The following is a 19,847-nucleotide window of genomic DNA, read 5'->3' as shown; positions in this document are numbered from 1 at the left end:
GGACGGAGGCAGCAGCAGCGTGACAGGTTGTGGGGCCCCACCCCGGGGCTGGGTTCCTCTCGAGCAGGGTCGGCATGTGCCCAGCAGCCCCACCACTCTGCCCAGCACTGGCCAAGCAGGCGAGGGGCAGAGCAAAGACCCCGGGGGCAAGCCAGGGTGCAGGGGAGTGGGCTGGGTGGCTCAGTAGCGGGCTCTCCCCCAGCGCCAGTGCTGCCTCGAGGCCACAGGGTCCTGGGCCAGTGGCCACACTGGCTGTCAGACCACCCAGCCCAGCCCGGCTCCCCGGCAGCCACCAGCACGAGGCCCCAGGAACCGCGTGAGAGCGTCAGCAGCACGGGAGGCTGAGCGAGAGACACAGACTGATGGACAAAGGGCCTGAGGCTGCATGGCTGCGCACGGGGTGCCGCCGTTACACCCGGGGGTGCCATGTGGCCGGTCAGGCCAGCGGGGTCGGCCCCACCCTTAGCATGGGGCAGCCGGCCAGGAGCGAATGGAAGAGGGAAGCTCGGAGAGGGGACGAGTGTGAGCCCAAGAGAGACGTGGGAGGGGGGCAGCTGGTACGTTCCTGCTGGCCTGGAAGTGCCTCTGGTTGGGACTGTGCCGCCTGGACCCTGCCAGTGGCTGCCCAGAAGAGGCCCCCATTCCCAGGGTGTGGTCTGCCCTTCGCTTCCCCTCTCGCCCTGCCTCTCTCCCAGCTGGTCTCCTTTGTCCCCGCTGGGTGACTCAGGGGAGCCAGGCGCTTCTCCCTGCCGGTGAGGGGAGAGAGGGGTGGAGTTTCCTCACGCGTGGCTGCCTTTTTTCCCAGCCCCATTTCCACCCCCAGCCCTGGGACTCACTCAGCCCGTGCTCAGCAGCGTGGCTCAGGACAGACCCCTTCCCTCCCCAGCCCCGGTCACGCCACCGTCCTCTGCAAGCCCCGAGCCGCCTGCAGCCCAGCCCCGGGGCCTTTGGGTCACTTCCACTCTGTGCTGGGCACAGGATGTCCTGCAGCAGCCCCCACCTGCCCCTGCAGCCAGAGAACACCGGGCCGGTGCGGCGTGTGGACACAAGCCATCGGAAGATCGCAGCGTTTCAAGGGCGGGCGTGGGCAGGGTCAGGCAGCGCTGGCTCCTAGGGACAATGTTTTGACTAGGGACGTTACATGTCGATTAATCAATGACATTCCCATTGAATTTCCATCGACTACTCACTTAGCCAGTGGGGGGGGGGCTCGCTACCCCTGCTGCGCCGATGCCTTTTAAATGTAGCGAGAGCCGCCCAGGTCTGCATTTCAAAGGCAGAAGAGCAGCGGTGACGCTCGCCCGGGGTCCCACCTCTCCCTTTGAGCCCCGGGGATCTTGCTACGTTTCATAGGGAGAGGCACAGGGGTCGGAGCTTCTGCCCCACTCAAGCCCTTTCTCTGCTGCGCCTCTACTTCTCCTGCCCTCTGAACCGGCTTATAAGCAGGCTCCCCCCAGCACTGGCTCCTGCTCCCCCACAGATAGAGGCAGTGGGGGGGGGAGGCGCCTAGTTGAGTCACTACTCGACAACCCAGCAAACATCGGGTAGTCGACTAGTCGCTTACATCCCTAGTTTTGACCAAACAGATTTGGGGCCAGATCCCAGCTGATGTGAATTCTCATGTCACTCGCTTTAGTGGAGACCACAAGAGGTTGTGAAGACCTGGACTGTAACCGAGATCAAAAGAGAACTAGATCAATTCATCAAGGCAGGTCCCTCAAGGGCTACTGGCCACACAGGTGTCCCTGGCCTCTGTTTGATGGGGGAAGGGTCAGGACCCTGGGCTAGAGGGACCTTTTCTCTGGCCCTGTCTGGCCATTCGGATGTGCTGGTGAGACCCGCTAGTTTACTCCAGGGGAAGACCTGGCCCTGGGTGTTCTCTCACCCCTTGCTGTTCTGTGAGGGACAAAACCCCTCAGCGAGCCGGGGAGGGAAATGGGCGGGACCTCACAACCGGGCCGTGGCCCCGGGGAGACGCCCACTGTGGCGTGGGGGGGGCTGTCTGCTCTGTGACCCGGGGTCCCCCTGCGCTGGGGTGGGAGATTCTCACTGACTCTCCCAAATGTGGATTAACCCAGACACCCCAGCTCAGCCTCCCAGGGAGGGAGACAAAGGGAGGAGGGCGGAGACCAGCCCCTGGCTGGGGGGCAGGGCTGGAAGAGAGGCAGTTTCTGTCTGGTATCATGGAGGAGGCAGCCTAAGCAAGGGGGCTGGGATTTAGGGGCCCAGGCTCCCCCATCTCAAGGGGGGCTGAGGCATCCTAGGCCTGCCCTGGAACCTGATTCCATCTGTGCTGGGCTGTGTCCTGGAGAAGCAATAAACTCCCTCTGTTCTACTGGCTGGCGGAGTCTGTTCGTGCCACTACGGGGGTGCAGGAGGTGGGGGAACCCCGACGCGCTGTCACACCCACTATGGACAACTGCAGGGTGAGTTCCGTGGCGAGGGAGAGGCCCAGCATGCTGGCCTGGAGGGCCCCCCTGCGGCGGGTGGTGGGTCACTGGGATCCAGCCTGTGGCGATTGCGGGGGTGAACCGGGGAGGTGAAAGGCTAACCGGTGACCTTTATGAGTGATGCTCACCGGTTCTGGTTAACCCGTCCCCGGGAGGGGGGGCCTGGAGCAGCTCCCCTGTGTGCAGCGGGCCCAGGCTTGGACACCTGGAGCAGCCCCTGCCTGTGGCGGCGATGGGGAGGGGGCTCTATAGCCCAGCTTTGGCATGCGGGGAGAGGCGCTACAGCCCCACTGGGCTGGAGCAATGCCCCAACCTGTGCCCCCTCGAATCGGTTAACTGGTTAAGCATCATGTTTACGCAGTTAAGGGGATTTGCCATCCCTGGGATGGAACCCCTCACAATCTCACCGTGCAGCCAAGCAGAGTGGGAGCTGGATTCCCACGGGCAATCTGAAGGAAAGGCGGGACAGTCCATTCCCGACGCCCTGAGCCCCCCGCCCCTAACACATTCCCTCCACTAACCCCTCCGGATCTCAGCCGCGTGACCCAGGCAGAGCCTCTGCTTCCTGCGCCAGGCAAGGCCCTGGCTCCGCGGCCTCCACTCATTGCTTAACAAGACACTGCCTGGACAGCCGTGGGGTTTGGCGTTCCGAAGGGAGTAACACCTGCTGCCCGGAGAGCAACAGCTGCATCCCCCAAAGAAACAGGAGCAGCCAAGGAACAAATCTCGTGAAAAAAAGAAAAAGAACCAAAGGCTCCAGCCGCAGCAGGGCATTTTGAATGTTAGTGCAAATGCTGCCGCCACAGCAATTACAGGGACTATCACAAGAGACCCCCTGGGCGCACAATCAGAACTAAGCCAAGAACAACCCGATGCACAACCCCAGCTGAAGGGTGCAGACAGAAACCTCACCACAAATGGGAGACACATCCCAACAGCCACATGGGTGCCTGCAAGTGCTCTAGGAACACTTCCCCCGCACACACAACGTAGTGACGAATAAAGGGAAGCACACAGAAAAGCAACAAGCCCCCAGTTCCCACAGCAACTCCTGCAGAACTCGAGAGTGAAAGAGACACAGGCCAACACAAGGGCAACGCAACCTTATTTACCCCTGAATTATCCAAACACGAGAGCTACCCAGCAGATAAACCCCAAGAAATCCTAGAACCAATGCGACAGGCTCGAAGATGAAGAAAGAGTTCCAATACGCATCGGCCTTCAACTCCACAGCCCCCCGGAGGGCCAGCAACGGAGGGACAGAAGCAGGAAGCCATGGGGAAGTTAAACTGCAGAGAACTTCTGCAGGCTCTCAGTAGGGCTCTCTCATCAAACGAGGCCTGCTGCAAGGGGGTCCCAGTGCTCATTAGGACTAGGGATCTGTGCGGAATAAAAGCCCGTTAGCTCCACCCCCCCAGCAGCATGAATGTCTCAGCACACGGAGAGAGGCTACGGTTCCACACACCTCCCAACTTCCAAAGCAGGTTACAAAGCAGCAGAGATTAATAAGGCTGGGACTTTTCAGCTTCGAAAAGAGGAGACTAGGGGGGATAGGATCGAGGTCTATCCACTCATGACTGGTGTGGAGAAAGTGATTCAGGAAACGTTATTGACTTGTTCCCATTACACAAGAACCAGGGCTCACCCAATGAAATGAATTGGTAGCAGGTGGAAAACAAACAAAAGGCAGTATTGTTTCATGCAGCATATAGTCAATCTGTGGAACTCCTCGCCAGAGGATGTTGTGAAGGCCAGGACTTTATCTAGTTTTTTTTTTGGAACCCTGTTAAATTCACGGAGGACAGGTCCATCAATGGCCACGAGCCAGGATGGGCACGGCTGGTGTCCCTAGGCTCATATCAGCCAGATGCTGGGACTGGACAACAGTGGTTGGATCACTGGATGAGTCCCTGTTCTGTTCACTCCCTCTGGGACACCTGGCATTGGCCACTGTCGGCAGCCAGGATCCTGGGCCTGATGGACCATTGGTCTGACCCAGCCTGGCCGCTCGTATGAAGCTCTGGGAACCGGACTAGAGTGAAGATGCAGGATGGCACAAAGCCCCATGCTTTAATAATGCCACATCGCCCTTTTGTGCCACTCTCCAGCTTGTAAACCGCTGCACGCACCCAAGCCCTGCACTGCTTGGGGAATGGGAGACACTCAGGCTGGCCCGAGGCTGCATGGACACCACCCAGAAGTCCCAGCTGTCACCCACACGAAGCACCGCTTCCTGCTAATCTGGGAATGGGGCGCAAGAGTCTCAAAGGCCAATCTCACTGCATTAGCCACTGGACACCACCTACGCCTCCCGCAGCTCAGGAAAACACGCCATTGTCTGCAAGCGACCTGCACACAGACAGGGAGGATAAAAACCAGCTACTCACCCTGTAAGAACCACCACGAAGTCCATCACGTTCCAGCCATTCCTCAGATAGGAGCCTTTGTGGAAAGCAAACCCTAAGGCGATTATTTTAATTCCAGCCTCGAAACAAAAGATTCCAATGAAATATGGTTCTGTGTCATCCTGGGGAGAGGGAAATGCAGACAATTTACATCACGAAAACGGTAACAATCCTTTGGGCTTCTCCAGGTCTCGAAGCACCCTCTGGGCATGGGCAAACTGAAGCACAGAGGGGAAGGGACTTGCCTCAGGCCACACCCGGGGGAAGTGGCAGGGACCCTGCTCTAACCACTAGATCACACTCTGCCCAGAGCAGGAGCAGAGTGCAGAACTTCCTGGGGCTCTGTGCTCTGACTGCTAGACTACACTTCCTTCTCACAGCAGGTAGTACAAGAGAAGGGGGGGCAGAGAGGGAACGGTGTGAACGTCAGAAGAGATGTTAAAATAATTCAAGGAAAGCAAGGGTTCGGGGAGGGCCAGCTCTAAGTAGGCGGGGGTGCAAAGAAAGAGACAGAGGTGAATGGAGACCAAAAATCCACCCCCCTAGATTCCTAGAAGCCCCAAAGCCACCGGCATGGAAGTGGCTGTCACTCCCAGGCAGCGCAGCCTGGCTCTGATTTTCCTGGGTAGGGAGGAATCTAGGACAAGCTGCCGCAGCGGTAACACAGCCAGGCTCCAGTGGGACACGGAAGCCGAAGCGGTTGTGTGGGAGGCGCATGCCACTGGCCAGTTCCCTGCAAGAGGGCAGGAGGCAGGATGTGAAGAGGACAGCTGGACAGGGGAGGGAAAGGCCGACCACCCTGGGGCTAAGATCTCAGCCGCTTGGAGGAACGATCCCAGAGTCACGCAGGGTGTGAATGTAACACGCAGGAGCCGTCCAGGACTAACTCCGAGTGGACACACACACGCCACGTGGCCGGCCAGTTCCCCAAGCCACACAAGACCTGGGGACCCGGCTAGGACAGAGGGAAAGGCCCCAGTTGGCCCCACTCACCAGTCGTTCCGACATCGGAGTCTTGTCTTCGTCAGGCAGGTGCTGCTCCAGAGCCAGAACGATGCAGTTCGCGATGATCGTCGCTAAAATCATGTATTCAAAAGGAGTGCGCCCGAGTCAAGGAAAGCTCAGCTCTCGGGCTGCCCCGGGGGAGCGCTGCCTGCAAGAAGGGCCCGGGCCTTGCGGGGCGGAGCTCAGCTGCTGTCAGCGCGGGATCACTCTGCTTAGGGGTGTCTGGAGTCAGAAATACCCACGTGCCCCCAAGTCCCTGAATCGGCTGCAGGGGCAATGGGGGTCTCCAAGGGCCTGAGCCACCCAGCCTCCAGCCCTCGGCCTAGGCTAGCTCGCTGTCCCGTCCAACCCAATGAGCTCTCCCTGGTGTGCTGGGCCATGTCGGACCGCTCCCCCAGGGCCCAGGCCCCAGGATCCCAGCCTGCGTGGCAGAAGAGGAGAGCTGCCCCCTCCCTGCTGACAACCCAGGACAAAGGGAGGGGGCAGCCCCGCTTAGCTTTGTGCATGGGGGAGCCAGTCACTGGCATTCAGAGTGGCTGGCCCCATGACTATGCAGTTCAGCTGTGGCTGGTGTAACCGGACTGTGCTGCAGTCAGCGACCACCCTGCCATATTCCTCCACACAACTGGGCTCCAGCCGCACCTGGCCTGTTGCAGGGCCACGCCTCCAGCCCGTCTGCTGAGACAATCTAGGCAGCTATCCCATAATGCCTCAGCTGCAAAGCGGGGGCGGGGGAGGGGAGTACTTTTCAGACCCCCTGGGTAAGGCTGTGAGTCTGGAGTCTGCGGCTTTGGGACTTTCTGGGACCTCTGTGACTTCTGCAGCTGCGCTAGCTGGCGGGGCTGAGCCCTGGGCCACTGGGGCGACCCCAGGGCCAGCTGCACGAGCCACCCCAGGGCTGTCAGAGCAGCGGCAGTCCCACAGGCCACCCGGGAGGCTACCAGAGCAGCGGTCCCCTCAGAGCCCTGGGTGGCTGGGGGCAGCCAACAGTTCAGGGGCCATTGGGCCCCAGGGTCCTCCGGAGCAGCGGTGTCCTGAAGTCCCCCCCAGCAGCAGCACCCCAGGGCCTCAGGAGCTGCCAAGTTTCCAGTCAAACTCATGGCCGTGCACATTTCACTGCCTGTCCACCTCCCTTACGAACAGCCTGACTACAACGTAGCCACGATGCGGTCAGGAGCACCAAGCCACACCTGGAGGAGCCCCGCTGGCGCCGGGGATGGGGAGGCTGGATGTCCAGCGGCAGAGCTGGGGTGAGATTCTGTCCCAGGGAGGGGATCGGGCTGCTGTCTGCTGCAGGAGGCAGGAACTCGGGACTGGGTGGCACCAGAGGCTATGTCTGTTCCTGACTCAGGGAGAGGAAACTACAGGTCAGAGCAGGGAAGTGAGTCTATTCCTGGCTCTGTACTAACGCACTGTGAGACCGTGGGCAAGTCCCTTGCCCTCCCCGTGGAGTTTTGCCCCCTCTGCCAAAGGGTGGGGCTCAGAGCCTTATGGGGGATGCTTCTGAGTGTGCTTGGGATGCAGCATGCGGGGGCTTGTGGGCCCTGACTCAGGCATCCTCTCCAGTGCTGTGGCTCCCTGTAAAAGGGTTAAACTGATCTCAGTGCTAAGCAGCTGGAGTATGCAGAGCAGCTGGGGCTAGCCCAGTCTGTGGTGGGGAGGGGGGCCTGGGAGCAGGGGCCTCACTGTGCTGTCTCCCAGCACTAGCGCTGTCATGCTGAGAACCGGCCCTTCCTGCTCATCGCTCGGTTGGGGTGGAGGCCTGTCGGGGGCCTGTGGGAGCAGAACCACTAGCGGAGAAGTCCAAGGAGAGGAGGCTGGACATGGGCAGGGCATGAGAGGCGGGGCAGGCAGAAGGAAGGTGAAAGAGCCACCCTGTGCTGTGGATCGGTTAAAGCCTTTTTTGCAGCAAACCCTGAGCTCCGGGGTCCCCAAGCAGCACCCCAAAGCCCTGCTCCCTCCCACAAGGCGCGAGCCACTCGCCTGCGCCAGTCTCCTCTTCGGGCTCCCCCACACTTCCCTCCCAGGCAGGGAGGCGCTCCTGGGCAAAGGCAGCCCGGCTGTTCGGGCTGCACTGGCCAGTGGAGAGGGCTGGGCGAGACTCGGAGGCCCATGCCCTGCGGGAGGCGAGGGTGCCAGGGGGGTCCGTACGGAGGAACAACCTGGAAGGCGAGGCGATGGTCCAATGCAGCCTCCACCTACTGGCGTTATGCAGGTGGGGAACTGAGGCGCGGGGAGGGGAGTCATCTGCCCACATAGCAGAACCAGGAACTGAACACCTGAATCCCAGGCACTTCTGCTTGAACCAGGAGACGCCCCCACCCTACCGGCTAGAGCCCCCTCCCCAAAACGAACCCTTCCTGTGCCATTTGGCATCACTCGGGGCACAAGGCAGCCCAAGCCGCCCTTCGCAAGTCCCCTCTGCTGTGAGCTCCTTCCGTCCCCCCCATGTAGCATTTCATGGAAGGAGTCTGCTGCTCATCCCATTCCACATGGCCCTCTGCCAATCACTTGTCAACAGTGTTCCCTGAGCGCTTGGGCGGCCACCCCAGGGAGAGCCAGGTGCCGCCCACAGCCGGCAGCAGGTGATTCTACTTGTGGTGCACAAGCACACATGCATCGGTGCACGGGACAGAATTGATTCCACCCTTGGATGGAAAAAAATGAGGAGGGAACGCTGCTTGACAACACCAATCCACATGACTGTGGTGCATGCCACCCATCAGCGGCGATTGCTCTCTGGGCTTGTTTCTGTTCACCCTTACAACATGCTTGTTAAAAGTCTGCAACTACACATTTTAACATATTACTCATTGAAAGATGCATACATTGAAAATGTAAAACACATGCTCAGCAGGTCTCTGCCTCCTTCACGCACACACACGCGCGCGCACACACACACCAGTTTGCAGAAAATGTCCTTTTCTATTGTTAATAGTTTTGCAAACCCCCAAGCAGCTTACCCTGTACAAGCAATGAAAGTGCTGTGGGAAGCTGCTGCCTTGCGTCTGACACATGAGCTAGAAGGCATGAGGAACACAGCAGCTGACAAGCACAGTGAGTGGCTTGTTAACACAGCAGCAAGGTGCGGGATTCTCAGCCAGGCGGTTGCCAATCGGCTCAGAGGGCTCGTGCCCGTCTCCCCTTTTCTGTTTGGCTCGGAGAGGGGCTGGGGGGAGTCGCTGAATACGCAGGGCCCGCATGTCTCACACGCTGAGCCCCGCTTGCTGGTGGGTAGCACGCAGCTCTGGAAGCAAAGACTCCTGGGCTGCCGTCCCAGCTGGGGGAGAAGTGGGAGCTCGTGGTTACAGCAGGGAACTTGGAAGCAGGACTCCTTGCTGTTATCCTGACTTGGGGAAATCACTTCCCTCTGGTGCGACAATACAGAGATGAGATGTTACACACACACCCGACTGTCACCGCAAACAGCGAGCACGCAGCCAATGTTCCCACAGGCAGAGGCCTGAGAATCGCAGCGTAACAGCAGCCAAGGAGCACAGCTCCTCTGTGCAGAAACCTCTTTCAGCACCACGGCTAGCGACTCGCTGGCCTGCTCAGGAGCTTTGCTTGCCTTGGTTGGCAGTGTTCTCAGGCCAGCCTCCAGCTTTGCCGGGTCCCAGCGCCTGGGGCTCACATGGAGCCCAAATGCTTCCACCAACCTTAAGCCGCCCCTGAGCCAGAGTCAGCTGACCCGGGCCCACCTGCGGTGTAGACTCAGCCTGAAGGTCTTCATTCCGAGGGTAGGGGGAGACCTGGACACCGAGAGAAAACCAGCGATCCAGCTCCAGCTTCGCGTCCAAGGTCAGAGAGCCACGTCCCTACCTGCCATGCTATCGGGAACCCCAGGGTTGCCAGCCCTCCTGCTGAGGCTACCCCACAACCCAGGCGACTGCATAATGTCTCATGGGGTCCTTGCTTCCCCCATGCCCGCGGCCACTGCCCCGCACCCTGGGAGTGAGCTCCAGGGATGTACCAGTGGTTAATTGAATATTCAAGTAACGGCCTGAATTCTTAGCAGTTACTCGACTATTTGATAGTCTCCGGGGGTGGGGCCAGCAGCCTGTGCACTCCGGCCCCGCTCCGGAGGAGTCCCGACTCCCCACACTGCTGCTTCTGTATCAGAGGCAGCAGCGCAGAGTGCCAGGCGGGAGCTGGTCTGCAAGGGGAGCCAGCTGAAAAATGAGCTCCCCTCATGGACTGGCTGCCTGTCACTTTGCGCTGCTGCCTCTAATAAGGGGGAGGCAGCCGCTCCTGTCTGGGGGAGAGGGAGTAAGCTCCCGGACCTGGCGTGAGCCAGGACTGAGCCGGGCTGCCTGCCCGCTTGGCTCCTAACACACTTTAAATGCAGAGCTGCAGCAGGGGTAGGTCCTGGACCAGGAGCCAGCCGGGACTGAGCCAGGCTGCTGGCCAGCCTGCTACAAAATGTCCTGGCAAGAGGTGGGGGGATGCATTTGCTTATCAATGAATCGGTTAATGGACTGCACTGTTCCATCCCTAGAGCTCTCAACCCCAGCCTGCCAGTCTCATGCCCTGCGTCAGTCTAGCACCCAGCCCTCCTACGGCCCCCCTCCCTTTCAGCACCGAGGATGCAGTTCTCACTAGATGGGTCTTACTCCATCTGACCTTCCTCTTCAGGGTCCTTCCATCCAAACTCCCCCTTCTCTGCAGTGCCTGACACTGGGAACAGCATCCCTCTCCTCCTGTCCTGCGCCCCAGCCTCCTCTCGGGCCTGCCACGCGGCCAATGCCCTCTGCACAGCCACAGAGCATGCGTGCCGATGGCAGCCCAGACGCAGCTCCCCTCTCGCCCCCGACAGCGCCTCCCCATGTACCAGCCTACCTCCACCTCACTGCAAAGCTCTCCCCCGCTTGTGGCTCAGCCCCTTCGTTCCCCTTTGCTCTCAGCATAATGAGCCCTTTGGGGCTCCATGGGTGACTGCTCTGGCACCCCCCCCGCCCCCCCCCCGCCCCCGGGGCATGCAGCACAGTTGTCTCCGGGACGGCCCGTCGGTACGTTTTATCATTAAAAAATAAACTCAAATATTTTATGTCTCCACCAAGAAGCTTTTACTTTTGCAAAGGGTATTGATTGAGTCCTAGAGGCAACTGGCAGCTGTCCCAGGAGTTTGATCGATAGGACAGCACCGCCCTCCAGAGCCTAGCCTCAGACAAGCCCAGCCCTAGCGCCTACCAGAGCCAGGGCCAGGCACTGCTGACCCTTCGGGCTTAACCCCAGCCTGAGGCTAGGTCTGCAGGGCTGAGCAGGGTCACTGAGAAACGTGCCCCGGAGGCCTGATCAGCTCTACAGCCGCCCCTTGGAGGCCTCTGAATTTACGGCCATTAGTGGCTCCCCCGAGGTCTGACTGGGTTCTCACAAGCCCAGGGGATGGCACGACAGGGAGCCAGCAACTTCGCCCAGGGGTCCCAGGGCTCCAGCCTTCCCGCACTTCCCAGAGAACTCAGGGATGGAATTAAGGTCAGCTCCGGCAAGGCGGAAGCTGGGATGTCCTCTGCTGCGCTGTCCTGAGCCAGGAAATCGCTGGCACGCAGGAGGGAGGGGGGCATTGGTCCTGTCTTTCTGCATTCGGGAGCATTACCCTGCTCCCGGGAGAGGAGGGGAGGGGAGGGGAGGGGAGAGAGGAGGGAAGGGGAGAAGAGAGGTAAGAGGAGGGAGGGGATGGGAGGGCAGGGGAGGGAAGAGAGGAGGGGAAGGGAGAGGAGAGGAGAGGAGAGGGCAGGGAAGGGGAGGGGAGGGAAAAGAGGAAGGAAGGGAGAAAGAGGGAAAGGGAGGGGAGGGGAGAAAAGAGGTAAGAGGAGATGAGAGGACAGGGAAGAGGAGGGGAGAAGAGAGGTTAGAGGAGGGGAGGGGAGGGGAGGGGAGGAGAGGGGAGAAAAGAGGTAAGAGGAGAGGAAGGGAGAAGAGAGGTTAGAGGAGGGGAGGGGAGGGGAGGGGAGGGGAGACGTAAAGGGAGGGGAGCGAGGAGGAGAGGGGAGAAGTTAATGGGTAGTTACATTTTCTCGTCTATGGTTCTTGTTGCCTCCAGGGCTGGGTGCCCCCCCTCGTCCCCCCACCCCCCGCCGTCAGTGGCTGGGGCTGAGTGCAGGCCTGGTGCTGAAATGTGCAGCGCTAGCACACGCCCGCTCCTCTCGGCACGGATCCTGCTGAAATGTATGTTTCAACCCCCACGGCAATAATTTGGCAAGAACTCAAGTTCCTGCCCAAGCCCTGGCTGGTTCGCAGGCTCCCAGAGAGGAGATGGAACCGGCCGCTGGTGCCAAATGTGTAGCAGCTCAGTGAGCAGCCCCACAGGCCTGCGGAAAGGGGGCCGAGTCTGCCCCGTGGCCATCTCCTCCCCCCGGCTCCCACCGAGGAGGCTCCAAGCCACAGCCACCTCCAAAGCGCCGGAGGCCGACCAGCCGCACTCAAACGCCTGAGCGAGCCGCTAACACCAGCATCACTGCCCGGCTGCCCTACTGGGGCCTGAGCCGTTGCTCCCGAAGCTCCTGCTGGCCGGGCGGGAGGAGGGGCAATCCCCAGGCCTCCTTCCTCAGCACTACCCCCGGGGAGGAAAGTGGCCTCGTTCTTAGGCCTCCCAAAGGAGGGGAAAGCCGCAGGTCGCTGATCGTCTGGGGCACAAGTCCCGGGCTCCCTGGACAGTGCTGAGGGACTGGCTTGCGCCCAGAGAAGAGGCCTCTTAACATTGCAGCCAGGCCTGCTGCTGCCACTTCACCACTGAAAGGTTCTTACCGGGCAAGAGAGGGTGGGAGAGGAGCCGGGGGACGACAGAGCTGGAGGACAGCTGGAGAGACGCGCAGACAGGCGGACGGACAGACGCTTTAAAGGGGGCTCCCCTTGCACTCCCTTCCATCGCTGCTGCATGGCTGGCCGGGGGGTGGGGGGTCCATGGAAAGGGGGCCTCGCTCAGCTGCCTTGGCAGCACTGTTCTGAGTTGGGGCAGGGACAGTCACCCCAAACTCTGGAGCTTTGGGGTGTGGGGAAGGCTTGTTTCCTGCCGATCCCTCTTTGCAGCCCGTCTGAGTGGCACCAAGCCCCCCACCACCGCACACTGGGAACTGGCAAGCCACTCGCTGCTGCTGTTCTCTGGCACTGCAGCGTCTGAGCTCGGCGACACTGAACCCAAACCTCCTCCAGCGCTGCGGAGGGAGAGCAGCAGCCAGGCCCTCTCACGCAGCGCTCGGCGCACGAGCCCTCGGAGCGGAGGCCACGGAACACGCAGCGCGCCAAGGCATCACTGCGACTGCACATTCCCAGCCCGGCGGCTTTTGGAACCAGTGTGCTCAGCAATTCTTCCGTGCCATTCCAACGGCAGATCACTCATCCCAGGCTGCTTAGCAAGCAGATAGCCCGGCCCAGCTCCCCTGCCTGCCTGCCCCAGGTCGCACCACAGCAGCCCTCCCCGGCCAGACTCCCCCGGGCACGCGCACTCTGGCCAGGCTAACTCTGCGGTGAAGACAGGTCCTCGCCCCGTGCCAGAGCCCTCCCTTCCAGTTTGCCCTGCCTGGGACAGACTGCCCAGCCCCCGCGACCTACCCTCCGGTGACCCAGCACTCTGTCTGCTGCTCTCAGTGTCCCCTCCCTGCAGCTCAGCAGCCTGCACACCACGGCTGAGCACACCGCCTTCCCTTCTCGCCTGGGCCTCCAGGCTTCTGGCCCTGCAGACGCTCTAATTAAGTCACCCGGCCAAGCCTCTGCACCCTGGCTAGGCCACTTACTGCAGATTAATAACTAAATGATAATCGTTTGCATTCCTGGGACAGCTTGCTTCTCAAAGCACTTTCCAGAACATGGCCAGGCCCCAGCGTGGGCAAACCAGCCGAGCTCTGTTCAAGTCAATGGAGCTGGCCTGATTTTTACCAGCTGGGGGCCCCAGTACTGGCGTGCACCCACCTTTTCCACAGCTGAACTGCCCAGAGCGTCTGCCCAGCACTGAGATGTGGGACGGGACAGCAGCAATGCGACACACATTCCTCAGACTGAAAGGCAGCCACCTCTGGGGTGGGGTGTGGCACTGTCCACAGCTGCACAGCAGGGCAGCCCAAAGCTCATCCACACAGCGCTGAGAGGGGACGTGCAGCTTTGTAACAGCCACAAAGCAACGTTATGTCAGAGCTTCGGGCGGGAAACAACAAATAACCCCGAGTGCAACGGAAACAAGAGGGACTTTTCAGGCATCTCCCCAAACGCCCAGACGCCAGAGGTAACACTCCTGCCATCCTCAGCGGCCACAAGGAGTTAGGACCTGGATTTACTTCTCATCCAAAGGGCAGAGCCCAGCACCAGGCCTGAAGGGAACATAAAAACCACCAGCACTTTGGTTTACCTTGGAGGTTTCCCATCCACATACTGTCTAGACCCAGCTCTGCTGAGGTTACAGAAGACCACATGGGGCCAGGCCACAGACACCACCTCTTGGCCTAACTCCCGCCTTGGGCTGTTCGCAAGGCCAGCAAGGCTGCAGTGCGGCCTGAGATCCAACTCCTCAGATCCTGTCCCATGGACTGAATCAGAGAGAAGAGGGCATGAGCGAGGGAAACTTGGAGGAGGAGGGCAGGGCCGGTCCTGGCTTTTCTCGGGGTGTCTGGACTGCAGAGGACGATACTCGGCTGTCGCTGGCTGTGGTAGGAGAATCCCCACCTCTCAGGGTACGTCTACACTACAGCGCTAGTTCGAACTAACTTAGTTCGAATTAGTTAATTCGAACTAAGCTAGTTCGAACTAACGCGTCTAGAACTAAAAACTAGTTCGAACTAGCGTTTTGCTAGTTCGAACTAGTAAGTCCACATTGAGTGGACTCTGAACAGGGCTTAAGGATGGCCGGAAGCAGTGCCGGCAGGGCATAAAAGGAGGACTTAGAGCGTGGAGATGCTGTCTCAGGCTAGCCGAGGGCTGCGCTTAAAGGGTCCCGACCCCCACCCCGGACACACAGTTCTCAGGGGTGCCCCGCTTCCAAAGAAGTTCTGGCTTGGAGTGCCCTGAGTGCCCACACTGGGCACATCACACCACTCGGCCATCAGCCCGGCTGCACTTGCCGCAGGCTGCCATCTGGGGAGAGGGAGTAATTGGGGGGCTGCAGGAGAGCTTCCACCCCCAGAAGCCCGCAGAGTCAGCCCAGTCCTCCCCATCGGGGGCTCGTACCCCATTCCTCCCTCACCTCCTTCCACTTACCCTTCCCTAGCCCCTCTTCTTATTGATGTACAAAATAAAGATAACGTTTCTTCCAACATTGACTCTGTCTTTATTGAAAAAAACTGGGGGAGACTGGGAAAAGGAGGTGGGAGAGGGGAAGAGAAAGGCTGGGAGAGGGGAGGGCAACTAACATGATCAGGGGTTGGGAACAGGTCCCAGATGAAGAAAGGCTACAGAGACTGGGACTGTTCAGCTTAGAAAAGAGGAGATGGAGGGGGGACAGGATAGAGGTCTCTAAAAGCAGGGGTTGGGTGGAGAGGGTGCATTCAGAAAAGTTCTTCCTGAGTTCCCATAAAGAAGGACTAGAGGACACCAAAGGAAAGGAATGGGTAGCAGGCTTGAAACTAGTAAGAGAAAGTTGTTGTTCTTGACAAAGCAAATAGTTAACCTGTGGAACTCCTTGCTGCAGGAGGCTGTGAAGGCTACAACTAGAACAGAGTTTAAAGGGAAGTGAGATCAAGTCATGGAGGTTGGGTCCATGGAGTCCTATTAGCCAGAGGGTAGGAGTGGTGTCCCTGCCCAAAGTTTGTGGAAGGCTGGAGAGGGATGGCACGAGACAAATGGCTTGGTCATTGTCTTCAGTCCATCCCCTCCAGGGTCCCTAGGGTTGGCCGCTGTTGGCAGACAGGCTACTGGGCTAGATGGACCTTTGGTCTGACCCAGGACGGCCATTGTAAGCTCAGGGCTCAGTGTCGGGGGTCTCAGTGGACCCCCTTGATTTTCATGCACACCTGGTCCTGGGTGGCCAGGCTGGCAGCTCTCCTGCCCTAGACAGCCACTTTCCTGTGCCTAGTGCGGAGATCGTGGACGAGGTCCACGATGTCCGCACTAGCCCAGGAAGGTGCCCGCCTCTTGCGGTCCAGGGCAAGCTCCCGGGAGCCGCCAGCCTGGTCCCGGCAAGAGGGAGTGGGCTGGGGGGCATCGGGTGGGTGGCTCTGTGCCGTGCCAGGTGCAGGGTCTGCTAGCTGGGTGCTGGCAGGCTTGCACCTGGCACGGGCACCGTAGCCAGCCCGTGCCCCTTTAAGGGGTCCGGGGCCGGGAGGGGGGCATAGAGTTTCCCTGGTGTTGGCCAGAGTGGCCACCAGGGAAACCTGGGGAGGGCTAGCCTCCCACTAGTTCGAACTAAAGGGCTACACAGCCCTTAGTTCGAACTAGCTAGTTCGAACTAGGCGTTAGTCCTCGTAAAATGAGGTTTACCTAGTTCGAACTAAGCGCTCCGCTAGTTCGATTCAAATTCGAACTAGCGAAGCGCTAGTGTAGCGCATAGGAAAGTTAGTTCGAACTAACGTCCATTAGTTCGAACTAACTTTCTAGTGTAGACATACCCCCCGAGAGCAGCCTCAGTGTGAGGGGGAGGGAAGGAGGGAATGGGGGAAAGAGGCCGGACAGATGGAGAGAGAGAGGAGAGAAGAAAAATAAGGGTGAGAGGGAGCCCACCACTGGAAGAGGGAGGGACGAGAGGGAGCGAAAGCGGGGGAAGGAGATGGCAGGAGGAGAGGAGGAAGCTGGGGAAAGGAGAAATGGACTCACTCCTCGGCTGCAAAGCCCCTGCCAGAGCCCATGTGATGCCTACAGCTGTCTCCCTCTCATTAATTTCACTATCAAACAAGCCCCAGTATCACAGCCTGGATTCTGTGGTGATGAAATATTTAACTAGGAGGAACCCCGCGGAGATCAAAGACCCTCATTTACAGCGGGACCCCGGGGAGAGCGACACCGAGGCCGCTGCTGGGATTAACCAGAGGGCACACGTGCAAAGAGGAAGCCAACGGCGTCCTCTGGGCTCATGCGGGTCAGGACCCAATGGCGGGAGATTCCCGGCCTTCCTTTCCCACAGGGGGCAGAGCCACCAGGGTACCCGGGCCTGCTGCTGTCTCAGCACAGTGGGAAGGGGCTCAGATCCCACAGTAAGGGGCACCCACCGCCCAGCTAGCAAGACAGCTCAGGCATATGTGAAGCCAGCTCAGGAGTCAAAGCTGGCCCCAAAGCTCAGGGAATGTTCCAATGTGTCTGCCACGGAGAGGAGGAGACATATGGGTCAGGGACATCGAGAGAAGACGAGCCTGACACTGCATCAGAGTCAGCTTCCACCGCACCCCCGCCCCCATCCTGCCACTGATGCCGGGCACAGGCAAAGACAGCAGGACATGTACATACTCGATGATGGGGACTAATTTAGCTACAACTACTCAAGAGAGAGATCTTGGAGTCACTGTGGAGAGTTCTCTGGAAACAGCCACTCTGTGTGCAGCGGCATCAAAACAGCAAATAGAATGTTAGGAATCATTTAAAAAGGGATAGAGAATAAGACAGAGAATATTTTATTGCCTCTATATAAAACCATGGGACGCCCACAGCTTGAATACTGCGTCCAGATGTGGTCACCTCATCTCAAAAAATATATATTGGCATTCAAAAAGGTTCAGAAAAGGGCAACAACAATGATGAGGGGTTTGGAACAGGTTCCACGTGAAGAGAGATGAAAAAGACTTGGATTTTTCATCTTAGAAAAGAGGAGACTAAGGGGGGATATGATAGAGGTCTATACATTCATGACGTGGAAAAAGTGAATAAGGAAAAGTTATTTACTTATTCCCACACTATAAGATCTAGGGGTCACCAAATGAAATTAATAAGCAGCAAGTTTAAAACAAACAAAAGGAAGCTTTTCTTCCCGCAGCACAGTCAACCTGTGGAACTCCTTGCCAGAGGATGTGGTGAAGGCTAGGACTTCAACAGGATTAAAAAAAGAGCTAGATAGACTCATGGAGGGTAGGTCCATCAATGGCTATTTGTCAGAGGCTGGGAATGGGAGACAGGGGAGGGATCACTTGATGGTTCCCTGTTCTGTTCACTCCCTGTGGGACACCTGGCACTGGCCACTGTCGGCAGACAGGACACTGTGCTGGATGGACCGTTGGTCTGACTCAGTCTGGCCGCTCGTATGTTCTTATGACAGTGACAAGGGACAATCCCTCCCTATGGGATAGGAGTCGGGGGAGAGGCAGGGACAGCTCCTCTGCCCCCCAGTCCATGCAAGACAAGACCTAGTTGTGCCGCAGAACTTGGGCTTACAATTAAAGCTGATTTCTGCTCCCTTTTCCCTCTCGGCTCACTCGGGGTTACTCCGGGGTGACTTTCTTTGTGAACATCTGTATTTCCTGAACACACAGGGTCGACCCTCTTCTCCTGAACCCCAAAGGGTCAGAGACGCCTTCCCAAGAGTGCACTTTGCCCCAGAGATTCCAAGCTTCCCCGACCCCCACCTCTGCCTCTCTCTCCCAGACACTCTTTCTCCTTTTATGAAAAGCACCCCATGCGGAAACGCAGAGCCCTGACAGGCACTTGAAAAGAGAAGAAAGGAGGGTGAAAGAATGGTGCCCTGGCCCAGTGGCCCTGCGGGGTTGTTTATTCTTCACCCCTGATCACACACAGAACAAATGGGCCTTTGTCCTGGTGGGGTTGGCTGGGCTGGGGGGATTGTGTGTGTATCGCATCTCCTGCTCAGAGCCAATGTCTGCAGAGCGAAGTCACGTAGTCCCAAACAAAACCTCTCTCAGGTGGCTCACCCCCGGCTAGGCCGCCAGCGCCAGGAGAAGCTGCACAAGCCCGCTCAGTTGACACTGCATCTGCAAGTCTCAGCTCAGAGTGTCGCGGGGGGGGGGGGGGGGCTTCTGTCTCGGGCTCTCCTGCACGCATGCCAAGCTACTGGGGTCTGAGGGCTGAACAAAAGCCGTGGCATGAGCCAAAGTCAGCTGAAGCCCGAGTGACTTCAGTGGATTTTGCATCAGGCTCGGAATACACTGCTGTCACTGGAACATCAGGAGGGAATCAGCAATCTCAGGAAGTGTGCACGGCCTTCTCTTGCTCCTGAACAGACTCTACCACAGAGGGCGTGTCTACACGGCAGGGCAAAAGCTGAAGGAAGCGACGCAGCTTCAGCTACATCAACTGCTTCGCTGAAGTCGAAATAGCTGAATTCAGCTTTTGGCGCTGTCTACACAGCAGGAAGTCGAAGGTTGAGAACTCCGCCCCCGACTTCCCTTACTCCTCGTGCAATGAGGGTCACAGGGGCGGAGTAAGAAGTCCTCCGGCTCAACACTATTTCGAAATAACAGCATGCTGTTCAGACGCGCTAATAACACTGCAGGGTAGACCTGTCCTTAACCCTGAAATTATCTCACAAGACTAGAATAGAACCCAGGACACCTGGCTCCCAGTCTATGCAGGAGACTCCTGTCTCAGTGGTGAGGAGGGGCCCCCAATTCCCAGTCTCCTTTTGCTCCAATCGCTAGGCCAAGCTTTTTCCAAGAATCAGAAATAGAAGGTGGGGTCCTGACACCCCAGTCCCTGTTCAAACCTCTAGGCCACACTCTCAAGCTATTCTCAAAAGAAGCATGTTTGCTTGTTTTACACACACACACACACACTCTCTCTCTCTCTCTCTCACATACACACCCCACTGCTTTAGCTGGTCAGAGTCCAATCGGGGAGGAGAGAAGAAAATGTAGGGACCTGGGCTCAGGTGAGGAGGAAGGATCAACAACTCTTTGTGGAAATTGTGAGGTAGTGGGGGGTAACCTGTTAACTCTCTGGCTGCTGTCTGTAGTTCCACAGAGCAGACAAGCGATGAGTCACTATGCAAAGAGGGTATCCCAACTGGTGTGGCCAGCTGACCCCCATGGAGAGGAACAAAGGAAGGTGGAATGCTGCCCTGGCTGGGGGGCAGGGCTGGAGGAGAGTGAGTGAGTTCCTGGCTGGAAAGCAGGGGAGAAGGAAC

General features: G+C 58.7%; 1 protein-coding gene across 1 annotated transcript in view; it reads right to left on the bottom strand.

The window, feature by feature from the left end:
* The window catches only part of CACNA1A (calcium voltage-gated channel subunit alpha1 A), a 252,419-nt gene that overhangs the window by 131,298 nt on the left and 101,274 nt on the right, over window positions 1-19,847 (bottom strand). Inside the window, exons 6-7 of the mRNA XM_089774768.1 lie at window positions 5,849-5,954; window positions 4,838-4,977 (exon numbers count right to left, since the gene is read on the bottom strand). Coding sequence (XP_089630894.1) covers window positions 4,838-4,977; window positions 5,849-5,954 — 246 coding nt within the window. The remainder of the gene's footprint in view (window positions 1-4,837; window positions 4,978-5,848; window positions 5,955-19,847) is intronic.

The sequence above is a fragment of the Pelodiscus sinensis genome, chromosome 31 (assembly GCF_052426305.1).
Source record: "Pelodiscus sinensis isolate ZL-2025 chromosome 31, ASM5242630v1, whole genome shotgun sequence".
Taxonomy (NCBI): Eukaryota; Metazoa; Chordata; order Testudines; family Trionychidae; genus Pelodiscus; species Pelodiscus sinensis.
The sequence above is the reverse complement of the archived record's forward strand: the minus strand, read 5'-3'. Positions and strand labels throughout refer to the sequence as shown.